Consider the following 24,834-nt stretch of genomic DNA (forward strand, 5'->3'; position numbering starts at 1 on the left):
GTCGATCGCAGCGTATTGGGACTGCGCCCAATCGATTTTTCTCGCAAAATTACGTCGGAATAGTGCCAGGAAGAATTTGTTCCTGCACTTTTCAAAATCGCGAAAATTTTTGCCAAAAATGCAAAGGGGTTAGCCTTACTTTTTTTTCATTTTTCGACCAAAAAATTCTTGGTCTCAGATTCGATTCTAATGACCCTCACCTTACTAAGTGGACCACCAGGAACTCAGAAAACACAGCAAAAAGAGCGTGGGATCAACTGGAGAGAAGTTACGAAGGAAAAAGCACCTGCTGAAAAATGTCGAAAACTCAGGTTCTCGTTTTTCGGCTCTAACTTTTGATGCGTTGATCGCAGCGTATTGGGACTGCGCCCAATCGATTTCTCCCGCAAAATTACGTCGGAATAGTGCCAGAAAGAATTTATTCCTGCACTTTCCAAAATCGCGAAAATTTTCGCCAAAAATGCAAAGGGGTTACCGCAAGAAAATACCAAGAAAATTGAAGAGCCTGCGGTCGTCACTTCAGATCGACCGTCAAAATCAGGGCGTTTAATCTCGCGCAATCTGACGTTTATTACGTCAAGTGTTGGATGACGCTATGATGGTTGCCATATTAACTGTTACCGACACGTAACACTCACATACCTAGTTTCCCATAAGTACGGATAGGACTTACAAGGTTTATAAATTCAATTACAACCATCGGTATCATTTATGAAATTTAATCACACAATGTAATTCTTTATATACAGGAGCTACAAATAAAGTGAAAGCAAATCGCTTATTGATTGCACAAAAAATACGTGTTTAACATGAAGTACGCCAATGAAAGAAATAGGAATAGGTACAGAATACAGGTGTTTCACGAAATAAAATACGACATGATATTAATAGAAACAAGTAATGAGATAGTTGGGCGGCCATTCCAAAACGTTAGTGAATTGCGGAAGAATTCAGGAAATACTGGAAACTCGTACTGTCTAGATGTTGTATTAAACTGGTTGACAAATATCTTCGTCAGTTGAATATAATATATTGTAACGGTTTAGGCGTTACGTTAATAAAATATGGATCCGCGAGTTTACTTATTGTCAAATCAAAGGCGTGAACAAAAATATCGTGATAAATGCTTTTAATGCAATATACGTGTTTCTTGTTTAAAGTCTGAAACAAGACTGTTTTTACAATAATATCGGTTGGCGCAGCAACCTTATTCTTTTTAAAGACATAAGAGGTTTATAAACGTCTTTTATCTATGCCGACTACTAGATCATTAAAGAGGGGGCAAAAGGGGTGATTTCACCCTTTGTAACACTACTCCCCCCCGAGGAAAAGAGTCGTCCCGACTCGGGAAAGTTAAAACAATTATAAAGGTGATCCAGTAGTCAGTGCTCAAAGGTGAGTTGGAGCTGTGGCTCTAAAAATTTAAAAACTCCCTTTTTTACTATCTGGCATTTGCCCACAGTCTCAAGGTAAACCACAGAAAACCTTGAGCAGATAGTTGAGCGTTAAATAATCTCAAAAATTTATGTGCCATGTTTTATAAAGGTTAGTGTTATTAAGTGTTATGTGGCTTCATGAATACAAAGTTTTCCGCAACGGCCCAGATTGACGTCGGGAAGAAATTCGATTTTCTTCATGAAGGATCCCTCCGAAACAGGTTCGGATGAAAACACCGAAACGGGAACCGACAATTCCAGGTCCAAATAAGACGAAAACAGACTTCTCTTCATATAAAATAAGGAAATCGTGGGGTGACTTCTTTAGGAATAGTTCACCCTAGAGTTTTGGAAGGACAAATGTGAGTGATGGTATAACAATTCAAATTCACTAAGTGAATTTGGGAGAATACTTGAATAAAGTAAATTGAATACGTATTCAAAAGAAAAGAAACGATCTTATCTGAATTATTTCTGCGTCCTTCTTCAAAATAAAACCACCAGTCATCGTCAGGAATCGGGGAAGATTGGAAGGAAAGGGCTGTGTCAAATAACCTGAAAAAGTGCTCACAAAAACTGACACTTAAGGTTAGTAAAATGTGAAAATCAAGCAATCGCTCATCGACCTCGAAAAATAATCGTGGCTCTTTTCACATTAATAAAAGAAAGCCTATCCGACACAAAAGTCGATTCTGAAGAAGAAATTTCTAGAAGGAAACAAAACCCTTAATAAAGCAAGTACAAGTTAACTATATACTATCCGCATGTTAAGGAAGTACAAAAATCTTTAAAAACTTGATCGGCCGTAGCTTCCGCATTAATAACCAAAACAGGAGCTGATAAAGAAGAAAAGGTTTGTTTTACTAGCCAATCTTCATGAACCTCATGGATAGTTCTGAGTAACTCTAAAGAAATACTCGATTCTTCCTCACGAGAACGGGAATTAACTCGAGCAAAAGAAGTTTCTGGGGAAACTCGCAAATAAACAATTAAATCTACTCTGAGCTCAGACGAGCGAATGAGAAGATCAAAATTTTTTGTCAATAAATGAGATTCGAAGTCGCGGAAATTACCTAATCTTCGACGAGCTTCTACAAAACAATTGCTACTGAATATCGATCTTTCCATCACCTTTACAGGCAATGAAGTCGTCTGCAGATGTCTATCTAACATAACCATTTGAGCGAAATGTTGAAAATAATAGCAATAACGATCTGGGTTCTGGTACATCAAATCTAAAAGATTAATTCCGGCTACATTTCGATATTCTTCAAGAGGTTCTAAAAGTGTACAGACCTGGCGATCTGCTAAAAACCTCTTGGTGAAAGTTGTTTTTCCGCATCCGATATTTCCTTCAATAATAATCGTAAGCGGTCGAGTTTTACTCAAATGAATTCCGAAAGGTAAATTCTTCTCCCAATCGATGACCGACTGTAAAGAAGGCCAAATCGATCACAGTCGTCAAGGGTGTTCGTTTGAAGATCTAACCTCGAAGGATGTTCCTGGTTTTGGAGAGATTGTTCCAGGTTGATCTTCTTCAAATGGAGCAAGACGATCCAAGTGAACCACTTTCTGACGCGAATGAGGAGATCTTCGGATTCTATAAACAACATCATTTATCCGGTTAACCACTAAGTAAGGGCCTTCCCAATTTCTTTGTAGCTTTGGACATCGTCCTTTCTGTCTTCGAGGTTGAAAGAGCCAGACAGAATCTCCAGGATTAAATTTTAAATCTCTGGCTCGAATATCATAGCGAGTTTTTAATTTATCTGAAGCCATAGAAATTCTATTCCTAGCAAAGTGATGAATTTCTTCTAAACGTTGTTGTAATGAAAAGGCATAATCTGTTTGATGCTGTCTTTGCACAGGAACAGGGCCTTTCTCTAAATCTGACGGAAGTCGAAGATTTCTTCCAGTAAGCATGAGGGCTGGCGTCTGTTTCGTCGTCTCATGAATCGCAGATCTGTAAGATAAGAGGAAGAAAGGGATCCAGGAGTCCCAGTCTCTCTGATTCTGCTCTACGAAGGACGACAAATATTGTAGCAAAGTTCGATTCAGACGCTCTATCATGCCATCAGATTGCGGATGCAAAGGAGTTGTACGAGTTTTCCTAACCCCTAAAATCTGAGTAACCTCTTTCATTAAGGTTGACTCAAAATTTCGGCCTTGATCAGTATGAAGTTCTAGAGGAACTCCGTGTCTACAAATAAATTCTTTAACGAATGCCTGTGCTACAGTAGAGGCTTCTTGATCAGCGAGGGGAACCACTTCAGGCCACTTAGTAAAATAATCAGCAATAACCAAAGCATATTTATTTCCAGAATGGGTTATCGGGAGAGGTCCAAGAATATCCATTGCTATTCTTTCAAATGGAGCTCCCACGTTGTAAATTTGAAGAGAGCTTTGTCCCTTCGCTCGAGGTCCTTTCTTTGCCGTGCAGACTCGACATCTTCGACACCAATCTTCAACGTCCATCCGGCAACGAGGCCAAAAGTAGAAGTTGCGAATTCTGCCCAGAGTTTTATTTGAAGCGAAATGTCCACCTGCAGGAGAATCATGATAAAGAGCAAGAATCTCCGGAACTCGTGTCCTGGGAACCAAAAGTTGCCACCTGATTTCTTTCAAGTCTGCAGATTCCCATTTTCGGTATAAAATTCCATCAATTAAAAGGATAGAGTCCCATTGAGCCCAATAAATTTTCAAATCTGGCTCGGCTAAAGATATATCCTGCCAGTCTGGGCGAGTTTCTGCTTCTTTCCAAGACTTCACTTGATTCAAAGTGTCGTCCTCTTGTTGCGATTTTCTCCATTCCTCCTGGTTATTTTCGAAAGAAATCTTCCGTATTATAAGAGAGGGGTCACGATTTTTCTCTAATCGTGCACACTGTTTACACTCTGGCATTTCCTCGCAGGGTCTTCGAGAGAGAGCATCGGCGTTTCCATGATGAATTCCTGCTCGATGACGAATATCAAAATCGTACTGACCGAGCCTTTCTAACCATCTAGCTACCTGACCTTCGGGAGATTTAAACGAAAGTAGCCACCTGAGAGAAGCATGATCTGTACGTATCAAAAATCTCCTGCCGTACAAATAATGGTGAAAATGTACTACGGTCTTAACAACAGCTAAAAGCTCTCTACGAGTGACACAATAATTCCTCTCGGTTTTACTCAAAACTCTGCTGAAATAGCTTATCACTCTCTCTTGACCTCCCTGAATTTGTGACAGAACCCCGCCTATTCCTGAAAGAGATGCATCCGTATCTAAAATAAAAGGAATTTCGACCTCTGGATAAGCTAAAATCGGCGAAGAAATAAGATTTCCTTTTAATTTCTTGAAAGCCTCTTCGCATTCCGGGGTCCAGTCAAAAGGAATCTTGATTCCGGTCAAATGATGGAGAGGTTTAGCTATACTAGCGAAACCTTTTACAAATCTTCTGTAATACGTACAAAGGCCTAAAAAGCTTTGAACTTGTTCTTTATTCTTAGGTGTCGGCCAAGAAGAAACCTTCTCTATTTTGGATGGGTCGGTCTTCACACCTTGTGCTGAAACGATATGTCCGAGGAAGCCTACTTCTTTCTGGAACAGATGACATTTTTTCGGGCTCATTTTCAGACCAGCTTGCTTCAGCCTAGCGAAAACTTGTCTGAGATTTTGAACTTCTTCTTCAAAGTTCTTGCCAAAAACGATTATATCGTCTAAATAAACGAGGCATATTTTGCCCGTGAGCCCATGGAGAACAGCCTCCATCATTCGTTCAAAGGTAGCCGGGGCATTACTCAAACCAAACGGCATAACCTTGAACTGCCATAATCCTCCTAAACCCGTAACAAAAGCTGTTTTTTCTTTATCTAGAGGATCCATTTCGACCTGCCAATATCCGCTCTGAAGATCTATGGTGCTGAACCAAGTTGCACCAGCTATCAGGTCGAGGGTCTCGTCGATTCTGGGTAGAGGGTAAGAATCTTTCTTCGTTATATCGTTCAGCTTCCTGTAATCGATACAAAATCGTTTGGATCCGTCCTTTTTGTTAACAAGGACGATTGGTGAAGCCCAGGGACTAGACGATGGCTCAATCACATCGTTCGCTAACATGTCTTCCACAAGCTTCTTCACCTCTTCTCGGGCGTTGAGAGCGAGTCTTCGAGGAGCTTGTTTAATTGGTGAACTCTCTCCGACGTCGATCTTGTGCTTGACAGAAGTACATCGGCCCTTATCACCACTATCTTTGGCAAAAGAATCTTTAAATTCTAGCAAAAGAGATTTAAACGATTCTTCCTGAGCTGAATTTAACGAAATCGAAGATTTCTCAACAAGGCTCCGTAAATGAAGAGGAAAATGTTGTTGCAAATCACCTTCCGACAGTTCTATTTCTCGAATTCTAGGAGGAGTCCAATAAATTCCATTCCTATTTGTACAAAGAGTTATTTCGCGATTGTTTGAAGCTAGTGAATTTCTCTTAGTCGAGATAACACAGTTATGAGCTGTAAGAAAGTCTATTCCCAAAATACCTTCATCCTCTATATCTGCTATAAAAACCTTATGTGGAGAGTCGATACACCCAAAAAGGTTAATTTGGACAGTAGCCTGTCTCAAAACCGGGGTCGTCTCTCCAGTGGCTGTTCGCAGAGAAAAAGAGGGAACAATTCGGTCATCGGATTTAAAGAGATCCGATCGAACTACGGTTACCTCCGCGCCCGTGTCTATTACCCACAGACAATCGACGCCATTCACAGTACCGCGCGCGTAAAGACCAGACTGTCGTAGACTTCTAATTAAAAACTGTTCTCTAAGAGGGCTTTCACTATTAACAATCTGCGATGATTTTCGCCCTGACAAATCATCTGAAACTAGTTTTTTGAGTGAGTTCCTGTTGAAGAACTCGATTGAGGATCTGCTTCCCCTTTTTCTATATTTTTCTTACGCCAATTATAAGAATTTGGATTCGAGCCTTGCATCGGTTTTCCACTAATTTTTTTAATTAGAAAACAATGATTGGCGTCGTGGCCTGTTTTTTTACAAAATATACAAGTCAAGCTAGTTTGACTTGTCACGACCACGTTTTTATTTATACGCTCGTTTCGACGGTTTTGAAAAGAACCTCGATTTCTTGATTTAAAATTGTTACCGTTATTTCTATTTTTATAATTTTGAGGTTTTGGCTCCTCCGAGTATTCAACACTCTGTCTTCCTGAGGTGTTTTCAGACACCTCAATCCGACGAAGTTTGCTTAACCCAAAATATTGCTTTCTCATTGCCTCCACCTCGAGGGCTTTGGCGGTTGCCTCCCGCAGAGAAGTGAGGCCCGACGTTCCAACGGCCATTTTAATTTCCGGATCATTAATCGCATTCAAAAAAGCTTGCGTTGCTAATAAGTTACGAGACGGCTCGTGATCCGGCAAAGCTATACGAGAAAGCCGTTCAATGTCCTGACTAAGAGACGCGAGGTCTTCGTCTCGTCCTTGTCTTCTTGTCTGTAACTGTGCCGTGTACAGTTTCGTTAAGTGGTCATTTCCATACCTCAACTTTAATGCAGAACTAAGTTTTTCATAATCAGAGATTTCTTCCTCAGACAACGCCGTTAAAACATTCAAAGCCGGTGTTCGAAGACAGGAGGCAAGACTGTGGGCCCTCATGGCGGAGTCCCACTGATTATGTTTAGCAATTGTATTAAACTGGCGTTCATAATCCGCCCATGGAATTTTTCCGTCAAAAATTGGCGGTTTTAAAGGATAAAGAGGTTTCTCATTAATCTGAGAAACAACCTCAGGAAATCTCGAATTATTTAATTGATTAAAATGAGAACATTGAGGCCGAACTTGAGTCAAAGACTCGGAAAAACCAGCCTCATTATTTACTCTCATTCTACTAATTGGAGATTCATCTACTCTCCTAATAAAAGGCACAGACCTTGATTCAGGAACATCCTGGGTTCGACCTGGATGTTGGACCTCCTGAACAGTAGGAACTGGAACAGGAGAGGGAACAGGAGAGGGAAGCGGAGTAACAACTCTGGAACCCTGCGGTGTAACAGCTGGTCCCTCAGTGCCGCTCATCTGATGAACGGACTGAAGAGCCGCCACAGTTGTCCGGAGCAATTCGTGTAGACTAGTCTCGGAGCGCTCTTGAGCTTCTCTGTCTAGCCTCCGCTGCTCCAACTGAGTGGTAAGCTCCCTTTCTCGCTGTTCTCGTTGCTCTTGAAGCAACTGGACAAGTTGTTGTTGTTGTTGTCTTGCCGAATCCAGAAGCTGCCGTTGATAACGTTCGGCGGCTTCTTGTTGTTGGCTCATAATTTTTAGTAGGTCGATTTGTGAAACTGAGACCATCGTAGGGACAGGTAAAGAGTCCACTGAAGGTGCACAAATAGACTCGGGAAGCTGCGGATTTTCGGTGATAGAATGTTCTTCACCGCCACTTTCCCGACGACGAGAGCGTGTTAAACGACCGCTACTCATAGTTTATTTCACTATTTCACGCACTGAATCAACTTGATTAATAAGAACTCAAGATCCCGCTTCTGACACCAATTGTAACGGTTTAGGCGTTACGTTAATAAAATATGGATCCGCGAGTTTACTTATTGTCAAATCAAAGGCGTGAACAAAAATATCGTGATAAATGCTTTTAATGCAATATACGTGTTTCTTGTTTAAAGTCTGAAACAAGACTGTTTTTACAATAATATCGGTTGGCGCAGCAACCTTATTCTTTTTAAAGACATAAGAGGTTTATAAACGTCTTTTATCTATGCCGACTACTAGATCATTAAAGAGGGGGCAAAAGGGGTGATTTCACCCTTTGTAACAATATGTTGTTTTCATCCAGATTCTCGTCTCAAGCGCCAAATAGCGTCGCAGCATTTTTTCTATTCCGTATCGAAATCTGAAACGTAAGCGAAATCCGATTGAAATTATTCACGGGTCTACGGCGTACTGTAACTTATGGCTTTCAAGAAATGATTCATAAAACCAAAGAAAACATAAACATATTGTAACATATATTCTGTGAAAGAAACATTGCGGGAATTATCTTTAATCGATGCAAAACCGAAGATGACTTAGAAACTTTCGAATTATTCGCCACACTAATCACAGATTATAAAAATAATAGGCAAAATTTTTCTTAACCGCACAGAACACAATAAAGTTGTTATTCATAGTGGAATTTGATTGTGGACAAAGAGCTTGGTTTTGTTCTTCTATTTTTCTAGTGAACTCACCGTGTTTAGAACATTTCAATTCGGTTGAAACAGGCGTAATATCTAGACTCTTGCAGTTTCGGCTTTCTACGTCAAGCGTTGCGAAAGTCGTGGCTTCATATCTTCGCTCATCTTCCGGAGACTGGGATCTGAGAGGCCCTGTATCATTCGAATTTGGCGAATCTTATATTCGATGTTAATATTGTTCTAAATTCTATGCAATCTACCATTTCTCCTCAATCGGGCAAACCACCTTTTTTAGGTTTAATAAAAACAGGTTCGGCTGGAGAAGTTGATGGAGTTCGGCACGGTCTTTCTTGGTCACTTTTACTGGAAACAGGGAGCGTGATTCCACAGGCTGGATTGCCGTTGAGCTGCACCTAAAACCAATCGCAATAAAATAGTAGAAGTTCATCGTCTACGGCACTATTCAATTTCTATCGAGGAAACGAGTTTGTATTGTTGTTCGTAGTCCATACCTTACGCATTCCCGACTCTATTAGCTTAGCTACGATAACGTCGTCCTCTTCGGAAAGCGTCAGACTGTCGATAGCCAAAATATCCGAGCGCCCAGCTGTAATCAATATTTCAACATTTTTTGGTATTAGTTGAATGATGTAAATGGAACAGCAAAATCGAAAGAATGTAAAAGTTGAAAAATAAGACCATTTACTTCGATTCACATCCATTGATGGAATAAAACACGTTTTGAAGTAGCTCAGTTACCAAATTTAAAGTTTCCTTTCTCAAAACATTACGCACCGTTACTCTCCATGATCCTGGGCTCGCAGCTCTTTTCTACGATTCCGGGCGAGCTCAGCATAGACAATACCGAAAGATTAGAATGCGAACCAGCCGGAGATATGTTGGCAGGAGTATCTTCTGTGCAGTATATATGAATGCTGTCTGGAATCGCTGTGTCATCAGGTCTACCTTTAAGACACTTCAACGTCTGTCTGTGGTTACCAGGAAACGTTGTTAAGCCACCGTCCAAATGATTCAGTGCAGAACTTGTCTGATACCTCGTCAGATTGCTGACCGGTTGAATGGGAGGCTTCGTCATACTGCTTCTTCTTAGAGATTGTTTGTGTCTGAGAATTAATGTTATTGTTCCTCAAATGCAGTTAAATTAATTCGAGATACTCTGTTCAGTAAAAATAGTTACTCACATGCTTTGTATCCCAACGTTTATGCAAGCGGCCAACATTTCTTCACCATCACTATCTACGTCGCTGATTTTGAGAGAATCTTCAGCCTCCACGGAGTTTGCGATCTCAGGCTTTAATATTGTTTTGGGGTCCTCTTGTCGATTACTGGAAAGAAAGATTATCATGCAGTGGACATGAATTGAATGATTTTGTATTTAGCCCTAATTGATTGGTGAAAACAGGCACTTACATCGCTCTTTGTATTCCAATATTAATACAGGCAGCCAGCATGCCTTCGTCGTCGTCATGTTCATCGCTGATTTCCCCCACATCAACCACTTCAGCTACACTTGCAATGTCCGAGGATTCGGAGCCTTTTTGGTCTTCTTTGCGATTCCTGAAGAGTGAGCGATAGTTGGAAGATTATAGAGAAATTACAATATTTTCTGAAAGAAGGTATGGAACTTCATTTTTTAGCGAAAAAAGTACTGACGATTCATTTTAAAGTAAAAAAGGAAGACAAAAAGGCAAGATCTACCGTTTAATCAATAAAAGTGTACCGGAATGTGGAATGCATTCCTATGCTGATACATGCAGCCAGCATATCGTCATCTTCATCCCCATCTGTTTCTTGATCTGTGTCCACGGTCTCAACTATATCTGCTATCTCGTCGCTATTTACCGACGGTTTTTGCTCGTCTTTACGGTTTCTACGTGCATAATATGAAAACGATACAATTTTGCAAACTGATTCACAATAAGAAAACAGAAAAATTCATAAGTAGAATAATAAACATATAAGAAAATCATGAAACTCACATTATGCTTTGCATCCCGATGTTTATGCAGGCATCCAGCATTCCTTCGTCATCCTCTCCTTCACTGACTTCGTCGATCTCTGCGATCTTTATTGTGTCTTGATGTTCAAGCCGTGTAGGTGAGGTTTCTTCCCTTTCTTCTGGAATTGCTTCTCCCAATTTTTCCCTATTCTCTTTGAACTTCGAATCATTAGCGATTTTAGGCTCGTCGTCAATTGTCAGCGAACTGAGACTTGTTGCAGCTGAGAAATCTATTGGAGTAGACTCCTCCTTAAACGCTGCAATATCGTCTTCAAAAACGCTACGCTTTGTCGCGTTCGATCTGCCATTCGCTGAAATGAGTTTTCTTTTCAGAAGCCTGATGCCATATATGCTCTGTTAACAAAAATAATTTGAAAATAGATTTTACCTTTATGCTCACACAAACGATGCGCAGGTAATTTAGAAGTTTCGTCTTGAGACCTGTTGGTGAATTCAGGTTGGGATTTGTTGTGACGAGGGCTCGGTGGTACCGTTTGTGTCGGCGAATCAGGTAACTCACTAGGAGAAACAATTCCGCTCGTGCGCCAGCTACTTGGATTAAAATTAATTCATATATATATAATATACGTTCTTTGGCTGAATAGAAAAGAATTAATTTTATGGCATAACTTTTGACTACCTAAAATCGCTGACAACCGAGCTGCGATCGTCGTGGATAGAATGCTGTTCAAACCCACCCAGAGAACCAAGAGAACTGGTCCGAGAAAACATGAGAGGCGTTTCTTCGGCGTAATGATCCTCTCCCCCAAATGTAACCATCTTTCCTGTAATTTAAAGCTCACATCAAGCGCAAGCATGCACGGGACTAATAATAAAACATTTTTTGAGATCAGTCGAGCAAAAAATTAGTCAAACCAGTCTTTAAAGGCAAACCTTCTTTATCCACAACTTCTTCACAATATTTATCAGACTTTTCTGGAGATACTTGGTCAGAGCTGCGTTCAGAAACGTTTTTTCGACTTTCGGATTCATTATTAGCGACGATTTGACCGTTTGATTCTTCTGGACTGGGTTCGAAGGTAGATTCGTTGTCCTTTGAATTGTTTTCGACGATTTTCATTGGGTTTTTCTTGGAAACATCCGTGTCCTTTGAATCATCAACACGCAAGTCTGACATCGATGTCGCAGTCGAGAAGTTGAAAGGTGTTTCGTAAGGGGTTCCTTCTGTGCAGTAAGTCTTTATCGTATCTTCTGGTACAAAAGCTTGCTCATTTTCAGCAAAGTATCCTGAATTCTGTTTCTCCTCTTCATCTGTATCATCCTCTGCATATCGCAAACTGTAGTCGGTCGGTTGGTCTAAATCCGTTTCTGCATAAACGCCAAAGACATCCGGCTTTGAGCTTGAGTCTGAATTTTCTTTTTTCGGTATTCTTATAGTTTCAGTCTCATCGGCGACATCACTCGGCTGTAGCATAGAGTTTTTTTCTGAATACCTTGTCGAGTATTTTATCGGCTGAACCTGTTCATCATTTTGTGGACTGTTCTGGTGTAGGGTACATGTCGGCTCTGAAAATCGTTTACCATAATCAACTGTGCCTTGGACTTTACCATCGTTGGACACATCATCTTGATTTAATGAATTGTTTTCATAGTATTTCATGCTGTAATCGATGGGTTGATTATTTGAATTGCAGGGGATTTTATTCTGGACTACAGGGTTTGGTTCCGAATATTTTTGACTGTAATCGACTGGCTGGTCGTTTACATCTTCTGTAAAACCAAGCATATCCATTTGTTGAAGCAATGAAAATCGAATAATATAGTATAGAGTAACGTTTAAGGTCTCTTAAAATACAACCATAACAGAGTCTTGAAAGCAATTAATCTACAAAGACGGTTGCAAGTTTTAATCTTCAGCAGTTTTTTTTTTTTACTGCCCTGAGTTGCCAGGAATGATATTAGCAGGATGCTGCTTACCAGGTGGGGAATGCTCAGTCTCAGGGATTGATCTAAGCATTTGACAATAATCTTTCAATTGTTCCAAAAGATTGTAGATCCTAGTTTCTGGCTGCTCTGTACTTCTGTCAGCTGTGGCTTGTATTATGTTGTGAAATACTTGGGACGTTATTTCTTTAGCTTCTGTATCATGACCGCGTGCATTTATGAGTTTGATCAACAGCGGCAAGCAACCTATAGTTGAAAGAAACATAGAAATTCATTCAACAGATGATTCAACAAATTTCAATCCGATTAATTGAATTGTTCAATGCATTCAAATAATTTGGCGAAACATTTTTTAGCAGACAAGGAAAAGAGAATTGCAAAGAAAGCATGAATGCTAAACAAAAGATGTAAGAATCTAATCTTAAATGGAACTTGAAATGCAAACCAACCAGACTGCTTCATTGCCAAGCAGATATCTATGGCACTGCTCATCGAAAGAAGAAAGGCGTTTATGTCCTTGCATCCTTCGATACCCCTCAACATTTCTAACAAATCATATACCTCATCCATCTTCCCATTCATCTTCTTTCGCTCCTGGATTTTCTCTGAAGGGAGACAAACGATCAAACATGTAGTAATCGATAAGTTGAATATTAAATCCAGTCACAGTAAATTACAGTTAAAAATGACCCCGCAAAAAAACAATATATTTATTGAAAAACAGTTCAAATTTCCACCACAGGTTGAATGAACCGTGGAAGCGAGAGACATAACCTGAACCTGTGCATCGGCATCAAACTTCCCTGTACGTTTTCTCACCCATTCTATCGCTCAAAGTAATCCAAACATCATTAATCTCCATACAATCAGACACTAAATTTTGCCTCGATTGGTTTGCACGTTATGTGTTCTTCAACCCCGAAATTATTCAAGATTCGAGACGCTATTTGACAGATGAGATGTATTCTCTTATTCGAGCAGTCAGAGCTGGCTTGGTTACCGGCCAATCATACGACAAGGATGATTGGCAAGAACCAATGAGAAGCCGCAGCTCTGCCGTGACTGAATCGAGAATAGCCAGTTTCCTTTTTGCACGTAGCAAGTAATGCCGCCGAATAACACTCTTCTGCTTGTAGTTTGGCTTTGACTGACTCTTCGTTAGTATTTCATGCATGTCGTGTAGTCGGGATTTATTTCAAATAATTACGTGCCTCTGGCCTCGATCCCTTCATCCTCTTTGAGCTTTGGCTCCATGACATCTTCCTCGGCTCAGAACTAGCTTACACCTTACCAGCTACTAGCAGCCGATCAAGGATCGCCTGTCGACAACATCTCGCGAGTCAGCCGCTAGGTGGAAGCATAAACTTAAGCCTAGGGGTGAAAGGAGAAGGTGAATATTTTAGGGTGTACGTTGGATTGCCGTCGACCCGTTCGCCAGGCGCAACGTGAAACGCGTTTAGAAAAACCGACGAGCGCCAAGAGAGGTCGCCCAGGCGAAATAGCTCCGAGAAAGATAATCGAATGATGAATTCTTGCACGTTTCGAAATCCCCGTGGATTTATCGAAGAGAAAACCCGCGTCGAAGAAATTCGCAAAAGTGGAGGCCATGCGACTATTTTAAGATCTCGAAACTGGTTGCGCGTCTCACTGGATTAATCGAACGTTCGGAATAAAATAATTCAATTTCAATGAATTCATAAATTCTCTACTCTGAAGTGGACAATAATTTACATCATGTAAATTTTGAGGGACTGGGATCGTAAGCTTGTAGTTTGAGCGCTCTATGAATCATGGCTACACTGAACCGGTCTTGTTGAATAGATTATTATAAGTTCGGTTCGATATTCTGCACGTACAAGCAGCGCCTGTGCGAAAATTATGCTATTGAAATGAAACCACATTGATTTGTACGAGTGATGATCTCTTGAAAATTTTGCTATTTTTGTTACATGTCCGATTTTCGTATCAGGTAGTAAAACTGCGTTTTGCTGCACATTAGAAATTCTGGAACCGGTGTTTTTGTAGTAAATGTATTTTTTTTAACTTTCAGGATCATACAATTACATCTGTATGCAAAACACCAGACGGATTTGAAAAGAATCAAATTTCTAAGACCAGTTCAACGATTCGCCTCATAATTCGCAAAATAATTAATCCACATGGTGGGTTTATAATTTTTGAATCCATAGTTGCCCGAACGTGATTTTGAACTCCTTTAACACCTGTTTTGACTCCGTCATTTTTCACTGTAATTTTTCCAAGTACTTCGCAGGGACATCTCCACTTCGATAAAACTACAAGCATATTGAATTGCGTAAAAATTGGTACCTTGACCGTTTTCTTCCGACGGATGTCACGTGGGTCCTTTTCAATGCGGGGCGTGTAATTTTATTATCAACCGTCCTGAGTAGCTAGCTGTACCACTTACCAACTCAGCGCGCGTTGTCTGAACACGAATACCGTGCAAGGTATTTAAATCAGGATCTCAGATTCAAGTCTAGAATTTGCGAAGTTTTGGTCGGATCTAATATTCAGCGGAAGTAAAATTTTGGCGTTGACGAGACGTTAAAGCTAGAAGTTACCTATCATTGCAGCTGTCGATTCGTCCCTTAGAAAAAACATGTCTGTAATTAACATTACGTTCTCAATTCCAACGAAAATAATTACGAGTACATCGCAGAAATATCGGGTATTTGCTATATCATAATTGCGATATTATTATACATCGTATTTGCACAACTGTATGTATAGAAGTACAGTGTAAATATGACTAATTTGCAAAACATCCATTCAAATATCTTTGTTGTTGATCGAATAAGTGAAAAAGGCATTAATTGCCAGTAACAATCGTGTGCAGTTGATCATACTTGCAATGTAACAACTGTTTCGTTCGTTGGGTTACGTTGTGGCCATAGTTGTTGAGATATAATATTTAGCAGAGTACCGAAACACTAAACTCAGTGCAGCGTGTAAAGATAGCTGCAATCTTTCTCAGACTTGCGATAGGTTTTGCGTTGTAAATTTTTACGTGACGTTCCTCCGAGTCTTAGAATTGCGCAAATAATTATCTCGCGCAATTTGTTATTCTGTTAGAACACTTAGAATGTAATTGGTGTATATATGTTAGCGGCACGTTTGTGTATAGGTATAGGTATACATATATATATATATATATATATACAGATAAAGGCTTGTATAACACAGTCTATCGCTAAATAAAATACGTATTAAATTTCGGGGTCTGAAGCGTTAAATTATGATTATTGTTTTCGTTAGCTTTATTCATCGCCATGCCTGCTTACGCAGACGCGTGCGGCGGTTACACGTGAAAATTATCAAAAGTTATTGACATCTTTTTTTTCAGCCTATGAGAATATCGTTGATTTTTAACCACCGCCAGCTAGAAACCATATCGATTTTTGCCGGTTTGCCCAGCTAAGCCGACATTTATTAGTTGTATGCGTATTTTAGTCAAATTAGTACATCTGACCTCATGCTTATTTTCGATTTAATGATGCCTGAAGGTCAACACGCGTGTGGTACGACCTTGTCGCATCCTGTTAAGAAAGGCGCTGCTGCCATGGAGGCGGTCGTATAACTATCATCAAACCATTACAAACGATCGTTTCGTTTCGATCGGTCATTCGGTACCTATAGACACCTCTCACCGCCGCCATGTTGTCCCGCGGTAGTTTTCCAATCTCGAATGCACCACGCCGATTTCGAAACGTCATCCGATTTTCGAATGAGTTTATATAAAATGCCCGCGTTGGTATACTCTCTCCAGAAATGCGGATGTACTTTCGTTACGTAATCACGTTGCATGACGACGAGGGCGATTAGCTTGATGGTACACCAGCTCGTAACCGCGATATCCAAGATGTCCGAAAGCTACACTGAAGTGCTTTCATAAATATTCGCGCGTATTGTACCAATACGGTTGTAGTAGATTACATTGCGATTATTATAACCGGTCCCCCCTTGCTGCTGTACCGCTATTCTGAAGGTCGGACGTTGAACATCACTTGGTTATATTATAATATGAATCGACGTCAGAAGACAGAAATTGGACTTTGGAACGCTGAATTAAATTATTCCAAATGAATCGTGGAGACAAAGAAAAAAAAAATACAGAGAGAGAGAGAGAGAGGAATATAAAAAACGGGGAAAAAATAGGACCCGTTTATTTTTCTCTACATGTACTTGTTTGCCAACGGTCGTTTCGATACAATGAACCGTGGAGGTATAAGATACAGGTGCAAAGTACGTTTTAGCTTGATTAAAATAGAAAATTGCCAAAACGATTGAGACTTGAAATATATTACAAAATTTTCAAGCTCCCGCTCGCATGCGTGGAGAAATAACGGTATTTTTCAACCGATACTGCGCCATCATGACACGTAGGCATATTTTTGCATGCAATGTGTGTCACCAATTTCGTTGTAGCTCGTTTGATCGGTGATAGCATTGATCACAAACTTGGCGGCGGTTAGACCAATGTAATTTCATTGACGAAATTCTTGCCGCAGCTTATTTCTTTTAACAGCGATTCACTGAGATTGTTGCCGTGTTTATCCGAACCGGTTACTCTGTACGGATTAAACGCCGATTACGGATCGCCGTCACTCCACATCGATAAATTAACTCCTGCGCAGTCGAAACTATAATTCAAATAGCCACGCTTCCATTGCGTTTCGTGGATCGAATAAATTGGGCATTGAGCAAGGGATTTAGAGCGCCAACAACTGGCCATCGACTTTCCTACAATGACTTTCGGTGATAAGGCATATAATGAATAGTTTTCAAAGGTTGACGCATGGAACGAGCCATAGAAACGAGACGTAAAGAAATACACGAGAATCATTCTATTTGCATCTGTGCACAAACGACGTCGATCAAGGGAAACAAAATTTCCATCGTTACAACATTATAACGTGTTTTAATTAAAGAGTATGTTTGAAGAGCACGCGTTCAAATATTCCCCCACAGCCATACTCCAAATGTATATAAAGCTTGATAATTAGAAATTAATAGTACCTGCAACACGTGAGTCTGTTACCAAATAAGTCTTTATCATCAATAATGTGTAATTAGGCGAAAAGTACGTTACGCACGAAAATATCTCTTATATAAGGAAATCCATGCTCATCGAATTACAGCTGCGGTCGTCACACACTACAAGCTTTACGTTATACGATATTTATATTCTGAAAAATTTTTGCTATCGGAGGATAATTGATCGTGAGTGTTTGTTTAATATTGAATATATATTTATAGAAAAAGCGGGGAAGTGTAAAAGAATTAAGTAAGACATGGTTGAGGAAAACTTGCAAAATCATAAATTTTTATCTCACGATATCCTTAAATTACAATTCATACCCACAAGACATTCAGGTTTGGAAGAAACATTATCGTTACTCATCGCATTGTTTATGCTGATTCAACTTGAGAAGACGAACAGTAATTTTTCACCGTTTTGTTTTTTTTCCACGTATTATTGATATACGGTTGGTAAACAACTTAGCGATCAATGCAAACCTGTAGCTATATGCATAGACGCGCGGTGGGGTCTGGTAACCACCTTTCCCTCACAGATTACGCATGTTAATAATGATTTAACGCAAATCGCGCGGCTGTATATACACGATACCTGCAGCGCGTTGCACTTACACCTATAAACGAAGCAGCGCACACGAGGCCACGATCCTTCGGTGTATTTTATTAATTCCGATAAGACAAACGCAAGGAACGTGCGTTCGTCGACGGTTGTCAACCTGGTTTCTAGCTGGCGAAAAAATTAGCAAAATATCAAACGGGACAATTCCTATGCTCACATAGGAACAGGTTGAAGCTGCAATCGCTTGGCGACAGGTCGGCAGAACCGGCGATCGGTTTCGCCGTACCTTTAGAGAGTCTTTCCTTTCCCCACTTTCGCTTCGCGACGAAGAAGAACAATATTGAGCATACGCAAGGCATGTGTTCGGGTTCGCCTTGCATCAGTTCGGTTAAGGCGCCACCGCATTGTGTACAATTCTCGAGTTTGCAACGAAGGTGGCTTTTTCCTTCAACTCTTTTACCTTCTCGTTTCCTGCGACCTTTGTGCGTATACGTTGTATAGTTGGCTCATTTCTTCCCCGCACTTGATAAAACGATCATGACTGCAGCGGCAGTAATACCAGCGACGTTCGAGCGGCGCTTTCAGCACAAACCGGCTATTGCTCGGACATAGAGAGACGGGAATCGGCGGAATAAATCGCGAGATTTATAGACCAGTTAATACGCGAATTCGACGAAGTCAGTGAAATTTTCGCTCTTTATTCCCACGGTATGAGTAGCGGGATAAAAAACCGGATCCACTTAATTGCCGGGGGGCGGTGATTTTTAATCAATTCCTCCTGTTTCTTTTCTTTCTTTCTCGCGCGCGTGTGTGTATGTGTTCTTCTTTTCTTTTTTTATTTATTTATTTCTTTTCTCAAGTTCCGTTTGTCTCTTAATCGCTACTTATTGTGAAAAAGAATTAAAAAAAAAATAAAATCACGAGAGATTTAGCAAAAAACATACGAGTACAGCCGCGCGGCTAGCCGAGAACCGGCTAGTTGACAACCCTGACATTAATTGGGCCTGAGGCTGAAGTTATTTCGCACACCTGAACATACACATTTTCTAAAGTTAGGAGAGTATCGCGATACCCACACGGCTATTAGTCCGCAGCAGTCAGAAGCGTTGAACCAATACGCAAAATCGAAACGGGTGAAATTTGTATGCCCCATCGGGTCCGCGTCGTATATCTGCAGCTTGAATGAGAACACGTCACATGACAAGGCTCGATGAGTTATTGGATATAGAGGCGGCGAGAAGAAGCAGAAGAGGAAAAAGAGGAACGGCTGGAGGATCGGCGCCTGCCCGAACAATTGCACACACTGGTACTCCAGCTAAAAGGAAATATCACTTCGCAGTTTACTGGCAAGACGAGATATACTCACCGCATATCACACCGCCAGAACTGGACGCGTAAATGGAGAATGCTAATGGTAAGTTCAACACTCAATCCGTCATTTAAGTCGTCCTAACATCTTCGAACACGAACGATAACGCGAGTTCAAATCCGTCGACAATTGTTTCATAATTTATTCTACGTACGGTTTGCAACTTTTTTCACTTCCTGATACTCGCAGCGAGCTTCTCGAGCAGGCCTTTCGGTAAAAGTTGACAGATCCGAATGGTACTCGATGAAAAGTGCATTTCGTAGAAAACATTCGATTTCCCTTACATTTCGCGGTTCGATCGGTCGTTTACCGATATACATTTTCTTTGTCTTTTTCACCCACGATTTGCGTTTACACACTCTAACCGCATGGCGGAACCGCAGACGAGTTCAACTGGGCGGTGCATTGTCCGATACTGAGGAATTAATTTCGAATATTTCGAATGGCCAGATTGCGGTTAATCGCGAATTATCCGTAAGTACGTGACGAAACCAGACACGTTCGTAAATTCTGTTATTTTTCAGAGCCCCAGCGGACGAGACGCGTGGAGTTGGAGGAGGCTTTGGCGCTCACAGGTGAGTTGTGCCATAACTCAGCAATCACTTTGGTCACGTATGTATAATGTATATACTTACGCCGTGTACAAAGACCAGCGTAATGTCACGGGGCCAGTTGTACACGCTCAGGCACACCCGGTGTATTATACATTGCGTTATACATGCATACATATGTATTCAAGGATTTGGGAAGTTCAATGCCGGCCTCGTTATCGTCTGCGCGATATGCCTTACCGCCTCGATCGTCGAAACAATGAGCACGGGGTTCATCTTGGCGGCTGCTCAATGCGACCTGCACATGACCTCGAGCCAGAAAGGAATCCTGACGGGTTCCACTTTCACAGGTAATTGGAAACGAAGGCGTAACACGTACGCACACGTCGAACGACCAAATTGATTCTTTCACCTTCGCGCGATATTCGCACGCGAAACGGTGGCGCTATCATTCCACCTGACTTGATGAGCTCGAGGCGCCAAATTCCGTTCTACAGCCACACGTGCGAACAGTTAGTAACATACGATGCTTGGAATCTCTGAATCTCGATTCGTTTCTTTCAATTTTCGTTCGAATCACGGCGAGACACTTTTGCTCCTCTCACTCGGTTCCGAGTTCAAAGAGTTCTGAATCTTCGCCGAGGAAACTCGAGTTCCAATTCATCCGAACCGAAAGTTTGTTCCACACCGATAATCAGATGCAGAAACGAGGATGTTACAATTTTTCATAAAATGTCCGGTATTGACTCGTGGAGAAATGATAATTTCTGACCATGCTTGTCAGCTTTTGACGGTTGGTCGGTAAGAAACAACACGGGTTAAAAGTTGTAAATAAAAATTTCAGGTATGGTAGCTAGTGCCCACACCTGGGGTGTGATCGCTGACACGACAGGACGACGAAAAGTCTTGTTAGTATCTCTTTTCGGGGCGTGGGCATTCAGCTTCGCGTCGGCTTTCGCTTACAACTTTTGGCTCCTGGCATTCCTTCGACTGATGGTGGGTTTGCTGTGAGTAAAGTTTATTTATACTGTATTAGTTATCTTTGTTCTAGTTCGTGCCATACATGCGACGATGCCACAGTTATTAAACAATTATTTCTGACGCTCGCCTTTCAGGATATCCGGCTCTTCGGCTGCCGTATATTCTTACCTTGGAGAATTCTCTAGCGTCAAGTTCAGGTCCAAGTCAATCGCTTGGGCCTGCACAGCGTTTCCCTTCTCGATGTTGTTGATGCCAGGTAAAGTATACCGATTTAACGGAGACGCGGCGAAATGTCACAAGCCTCATAAATGTCCAAGGAAAAACAGACAGACCTTTACAATTTGTGTCTCACTCTCTGTTTTTGCGGATCACCGAAGGAGTCGGATGGGCGGTTCTGCCACTGGACTTTGAGCTCGACATTTTGGGGCTATCATTCAGGTCATGGCGGCTGTTCGTCTTGATCCTTGGCCTACCAGGTTTGATATCATTTTTGGGCCTCCTAAGTTTTCCAGAGAGTCCAAAGTTCCTGGTGCTGATAGGTCGGCATAGAGATGCCGTAGACATCCTCCAGGATGTTTATCGTTCCAACGAAGGTTCAAAAACGGGCTCGAAGTATCCGGTGAGTGACAGTGTCACCCTTTGACGAGAGGTTACGACTTCCTTGTCCAAAGGTCGAATTATAAACCCTCGAAAATCTCACAGGTTTCCGAAATCATCGTTCCAGCGTCGATGAACATGGACCAAGACGTGATGGCCGAAAAATCGGGCGCTGTATTGAGGATCCTCAGAACAATGTGGGACCAAACGATACCCCTTTTCTTGCATCCCCACGGTTTCATCACCCTGCTCGTTTGCGCGATGCAGTTCGAGATATTCTTCAGGTACCAGCAACTCGCGACGCGATAATTTCCTCCCGTTTCATGTTCACGAGCGTCCCGAAATTCGTCAACTCGTTCACTTTTGGATTACAGCTTCAACGGCATGTACCTTTGGATGCCGGAGATCCTGAACCAGGTGGCACTTTACAACGACGAGAACCCGGGATTGTCAGCAACGATTTGCGACACCTACGCCGTCAAGACACCGGAAGTCGCGGTAAATGTGACGGCGCATCATCACAACGGAAACGAGTGTCATCGTCACCTGGACACCAGCGTTTTCATCAACACGATGACCATCGCAGGCGTCAGTCTCGTGGTCTACTCCTCGGTCGGTTGCCTCGTCAGCGTAATGAGAAAAAAGACGATAATAAGTAAGCCGAGAAATCAAGTTATACTTTCTACGATGACGCTTCTTCAGCTCTTTAAGGTGGTGCCCTGATTGACTTCTACGTTGACGTATGTACCTCGAAATATCGAAGTCCATGTACATGAAATGCGAAAAAAGAGCTCAACAGCCCCATTCTATACGCAATTCTGGACAAAAACACTCAAATGCATTTTCGTGTGACACAGAGATAAAGGAATGGCATGAATTTTACGAATTTACTTTCGCGATTTCGTAGAATCCGTGTCATTTCCTTATTTCAGCGTCAATCGAAAATGTGTCGGAGTGTTTTTCTTCAGGATTGCGTTTAGAATGGTTTTGTTAAGCTTTTTCCGCGTTTGAGATACGTGAACTTCGACATTTGGAGATATGTAAGTCATCGTCGAAATCGACCAGAGCACCCCCTTAACGAAACCTTCTTTCCCCGCTTTCAGTACTGTGCCAAACCATGAGCGGACTTGCTGGGATTGGTCTTCTCTTCGTCAACTTGACACCCCTTATTTCAACGATGATAATCATCTACCACGTTATATCCGGTGTCTGCCTGAGCCTACTGACTTCAATCGTGGTCGACTTGTACCCAACGAATTTAAGGTTAGGCATGATAGAGCGACGGTGATCGTTCGTGAATCACTTCAGGAATTCTATACACATGTTGTGTATCTCTTGCAGAACCATGGCGGTGTGCATCACCCTGGTATTGGGTAGAACGGGGGTCATCGCGGCTGGAAACTTGATCGCTCTTCTCATTGAGATTGACTGCTCGTTGACCATGAGCGTGATGGCCTGTGTTCCTCTCAGTGAGTATCTTTTCCTTGGTGTAATATTTAGGACCCGCTTTTACCCCATGAAACGACGATACATTAACGAAGGAATACACTATTATTTTACAGCATGCGCTATTTTATGCTGCTTCGTGCCGAGGGAAGCCAGCGTCGTGACGACGAACGATTAACCCCGACGCTATTTGCTAATATTATATAATGGGGAACTGATGATCAATTAACGTAAAAGTGACGTTGAATGAAATTGAGGTGGTCATGGAAGGACATTTACACGCAGTTTTAATTATATGAACAATAAAAACTTTCAATTTGCTTCTATTTTACTACGTAATCCCGTCGGCCTCGTATAGAGATAACGCAAATCATTAGGTAATCAAAGGTGTCTATTAAAGTTACTAGTATATAATTTAATATATGATATATAGCATTACGTAGCGAAATATTGACGTGTCTGTATTATATGTAGCGATTTTCTGTGTATCGTAGTGTGAACTGTCTGGTTCGCTAGCTGTTTCTGGAAATATTATGCAAAATTATCAATTTCCGAGTTTTCTGATTATCTTGTTTTCGAGCATGTACCAATTAAATTAGAATGTAATCTCAAGGTTGCCGTGACTCTTTATTCCAGGGAATTTGATCTTGAACCTTGTATATAACTTGTAAGACTACCAGCTGCTACGCTATGAAGAAATTTGCAAAGCAAACTGAATTCATTCTTTTCTCAACGGATTTATATATCTTTTCCTCTACTCGTTAAAATGGGGAATTTTTGTACCGGTAATCTAAATTTCAGTAACCGTAATTATTTAACGTATTGTTAAAGACGCCATATTCAATCGAGTACACTGTAATTACAACACGAACTGTACCTTTCAGTACACGTGATACTTTACTTTAGTATTTAGCTGTAACCTATTATTTACGTTGAGATATTAATAAAAACAAAATATTCGTCATACTTAATTATCAACGTGTTAAGATAAGGTAGAAGTTTGTGCTTGTTCTGGATGAGACGACTCGCCTTCTGCCGGGATTATTTTGTTCGAAATACTTCGAATACCACATGTGATTAGAAGTCTGAATATAATATAATATTGTAATTCATCTGGCGCAGGGTACATAAAGACTTCAATTAACATCGTATTTCAACGGCAACAACTGTTACAAGTGGTTTCTGTCGATTAAACAGATAAATGTTATTTTCACCAGCAGAATACACGGTTAGACACAGCGAAGAACCGTATAAGGCAATATTTAGCCGTAGGTATGTATAGTTGAATCGAATTAAAAAATTTTATCAGTGTCCAGAATGCTACGAATTTTCATTTCTTCAAGCAGAAAATCGTATAGTAACTTTACGTAGGTATTCGATCAGATTATAAGAAAGGATTTCGGAAAATTTAAGAAGACGTCAAGCATGAGCACGATATCCTTTAACTACTGAAATATAAGTATCAGTACCTTTAACTGATCACGAATATACAGCCTATATCGGTAGTCTTCTAATTAGTGACAGGTTTTCCCGTGGCAACGGATAAATTCGAATAGAAATCTCGCGGAAATTGCTAGGAGGATAAGAACACCTGAGGGCTAGAATAATGATTATCCGGAGAAGCAAAAGATATTACCAAGTTCCAGTGACGTTTCAGCTCGAATTGCTTTACGCGTTCCTAGAAATTCTTGTAACTCCGTGACGCGAAACATTAAGAGCTGGGGAAATTTGCCTGTACACCGAGGAA

At 41.0% G+C, this 24,834-nt stretch overlaps 2 protein-coding genes across 10 annotated transcripts; one reads left to right on the top strand and one right to left on the bottom strand.

Moving 5' to 3' along the window:
• Positions 1–705: 705 nt before the first annotated feature.
• LOC124217222 (protein IWS1 homolog) lies at positions 706–13,876 on the bottom strand. Of its 9 annotated transcripts, none has more exons than XM_069133752.1 (16): positions 13,738–13,876; positions 12,976–13,131; positions 12,560–12,772; positions 11,516–12,148; positions 11,262–11,406; positions 11,010–11,173; positions 10,602–10,932; positions 10,343–10,492; positions 10,033–10,179; positions 9,804–9,947; positions 9,397–9,725; positions 9,114–9,208; positions 8,888–9,014; positions 8,656–8,817; positions 8,243–8,318; positions 706–1,029 (listed from the first exon to the last, which is right to left on the bottom strand). In XM_069133752.1, exons 1-15 carry the CDS (start codon positions 13,778–13,780, stop codon positions 8,302–8,304), a joined length of 2,856 nt encoding a protein of 951 aa, XP_068989853.1. In that variant the 5' UTR covers positions 13,781–13,876; the 3' UTR covers positions 706–1,029; positions 8,243–8,301. The 9 variants fall into 9 exon arrangements, with proteins under 9 accessions (XP_068989853.1, XP_068989814.1, XP_068989832.1 ...); XM_069133713.1 differs by having other exon boundaries at positions 11,010–11,170; positions 11,516–12,352; XM_069133731.1 differs by having other exon boundaries at positions 9,397–9,704; positions 11,516–12,352.
• A 4,684-nt stretch (positions 13,877–18,560) lies between these two features.
• On the top strand, positions 18,561–23,699 carry LOC124217382 (synaptic vesicle glycoprotein 2A-like). Its single transcript, XM_046622870.1, has 11 exons — positions 18,561–19,557; positions 20,037–20,087; positions 20,252–20,413; positions 20,908–21,070; positions 21,179–21,300; positions 21,422–21,663; positions 21,747–21,925; positions 22,016–22,296; positions 22,745–22,904; positions 22,983–23,110; positions 23,204–23,699. The coding sequence occupies exons 1-11, from the start codon at positions 19,542–19,544 to the stop codon at positions 23,263–23,265; spliced, it is 1,566 nt and encodes a 521-aa protein (XP_046478826.1). The 5' UTR covers positions 18,561–19,541; the 3' UTR covers positions 23,266–23,699.
• Positions 23,700–24,834: the final 1,135 nt, after the last annotated feature.

Source organism: Neodiprion pinetum, chromosome 1, assembly GCF_021155775.2.
Source record: "Neodiprion pinetum isolate iyNeoPine1 chromosome 1, iyNeoPine1.2, whole genome shotgun sequence".
Taxonomy (NCBI): domain Eukaryota; kingdom Metazoa; phylum Arthropoda; class Insecta; order Hymenoptera; family Diprionidae; genus Neodiprion; species Neodiprion pinetum.

What these genes read in the sequence shown, in the direction of transcription:
- LOC124217222 (XM_069133709.1), bottom strand. Translation starts at nt 13,780, where the DNA reads ATGGAGCCAAAGCTCAAAGAGGATGAAGGGATCGAGGCCAGAG. An exon ending in TCGGTTGTCAGCGATTTTAG is followed by an intron (nt 11,174 to 11,261) that starts GTAGTCAAAAGT and finishes TTTTAATCCAAG; the next exon opens with TAGCTGGCGCACGAGCGGAA. An exon ending in TCGTTTGTGTGAGCATAAAG is followed by an intron (nt 10,933 to 11,009) that starts GTAAAATCTATT and finishes AACTCATTTCAG; the next exon opens with CGAATGGCAGATCGAACGCG.
- LOC124217382 (XM_046622870.1), top strand. An exon ending in CAGTTCGAGATATTCTTCAG is followed by an intron (nt 21,926 to 22,015) that starts GTACCAGCAACT and finishes TTTGGATTACAG; the next exon opens with CTTCAACGGCATGTACCTTT. An exon ending in GATGGCCTGTGTTCCTCTCA is followed by an intron (nt 23,111 to 23,203) that starts GTGAGTATCTTT and finishes ATTATTTTACAG; the next exon opens with CATGCGCTATTTTATGCTGC.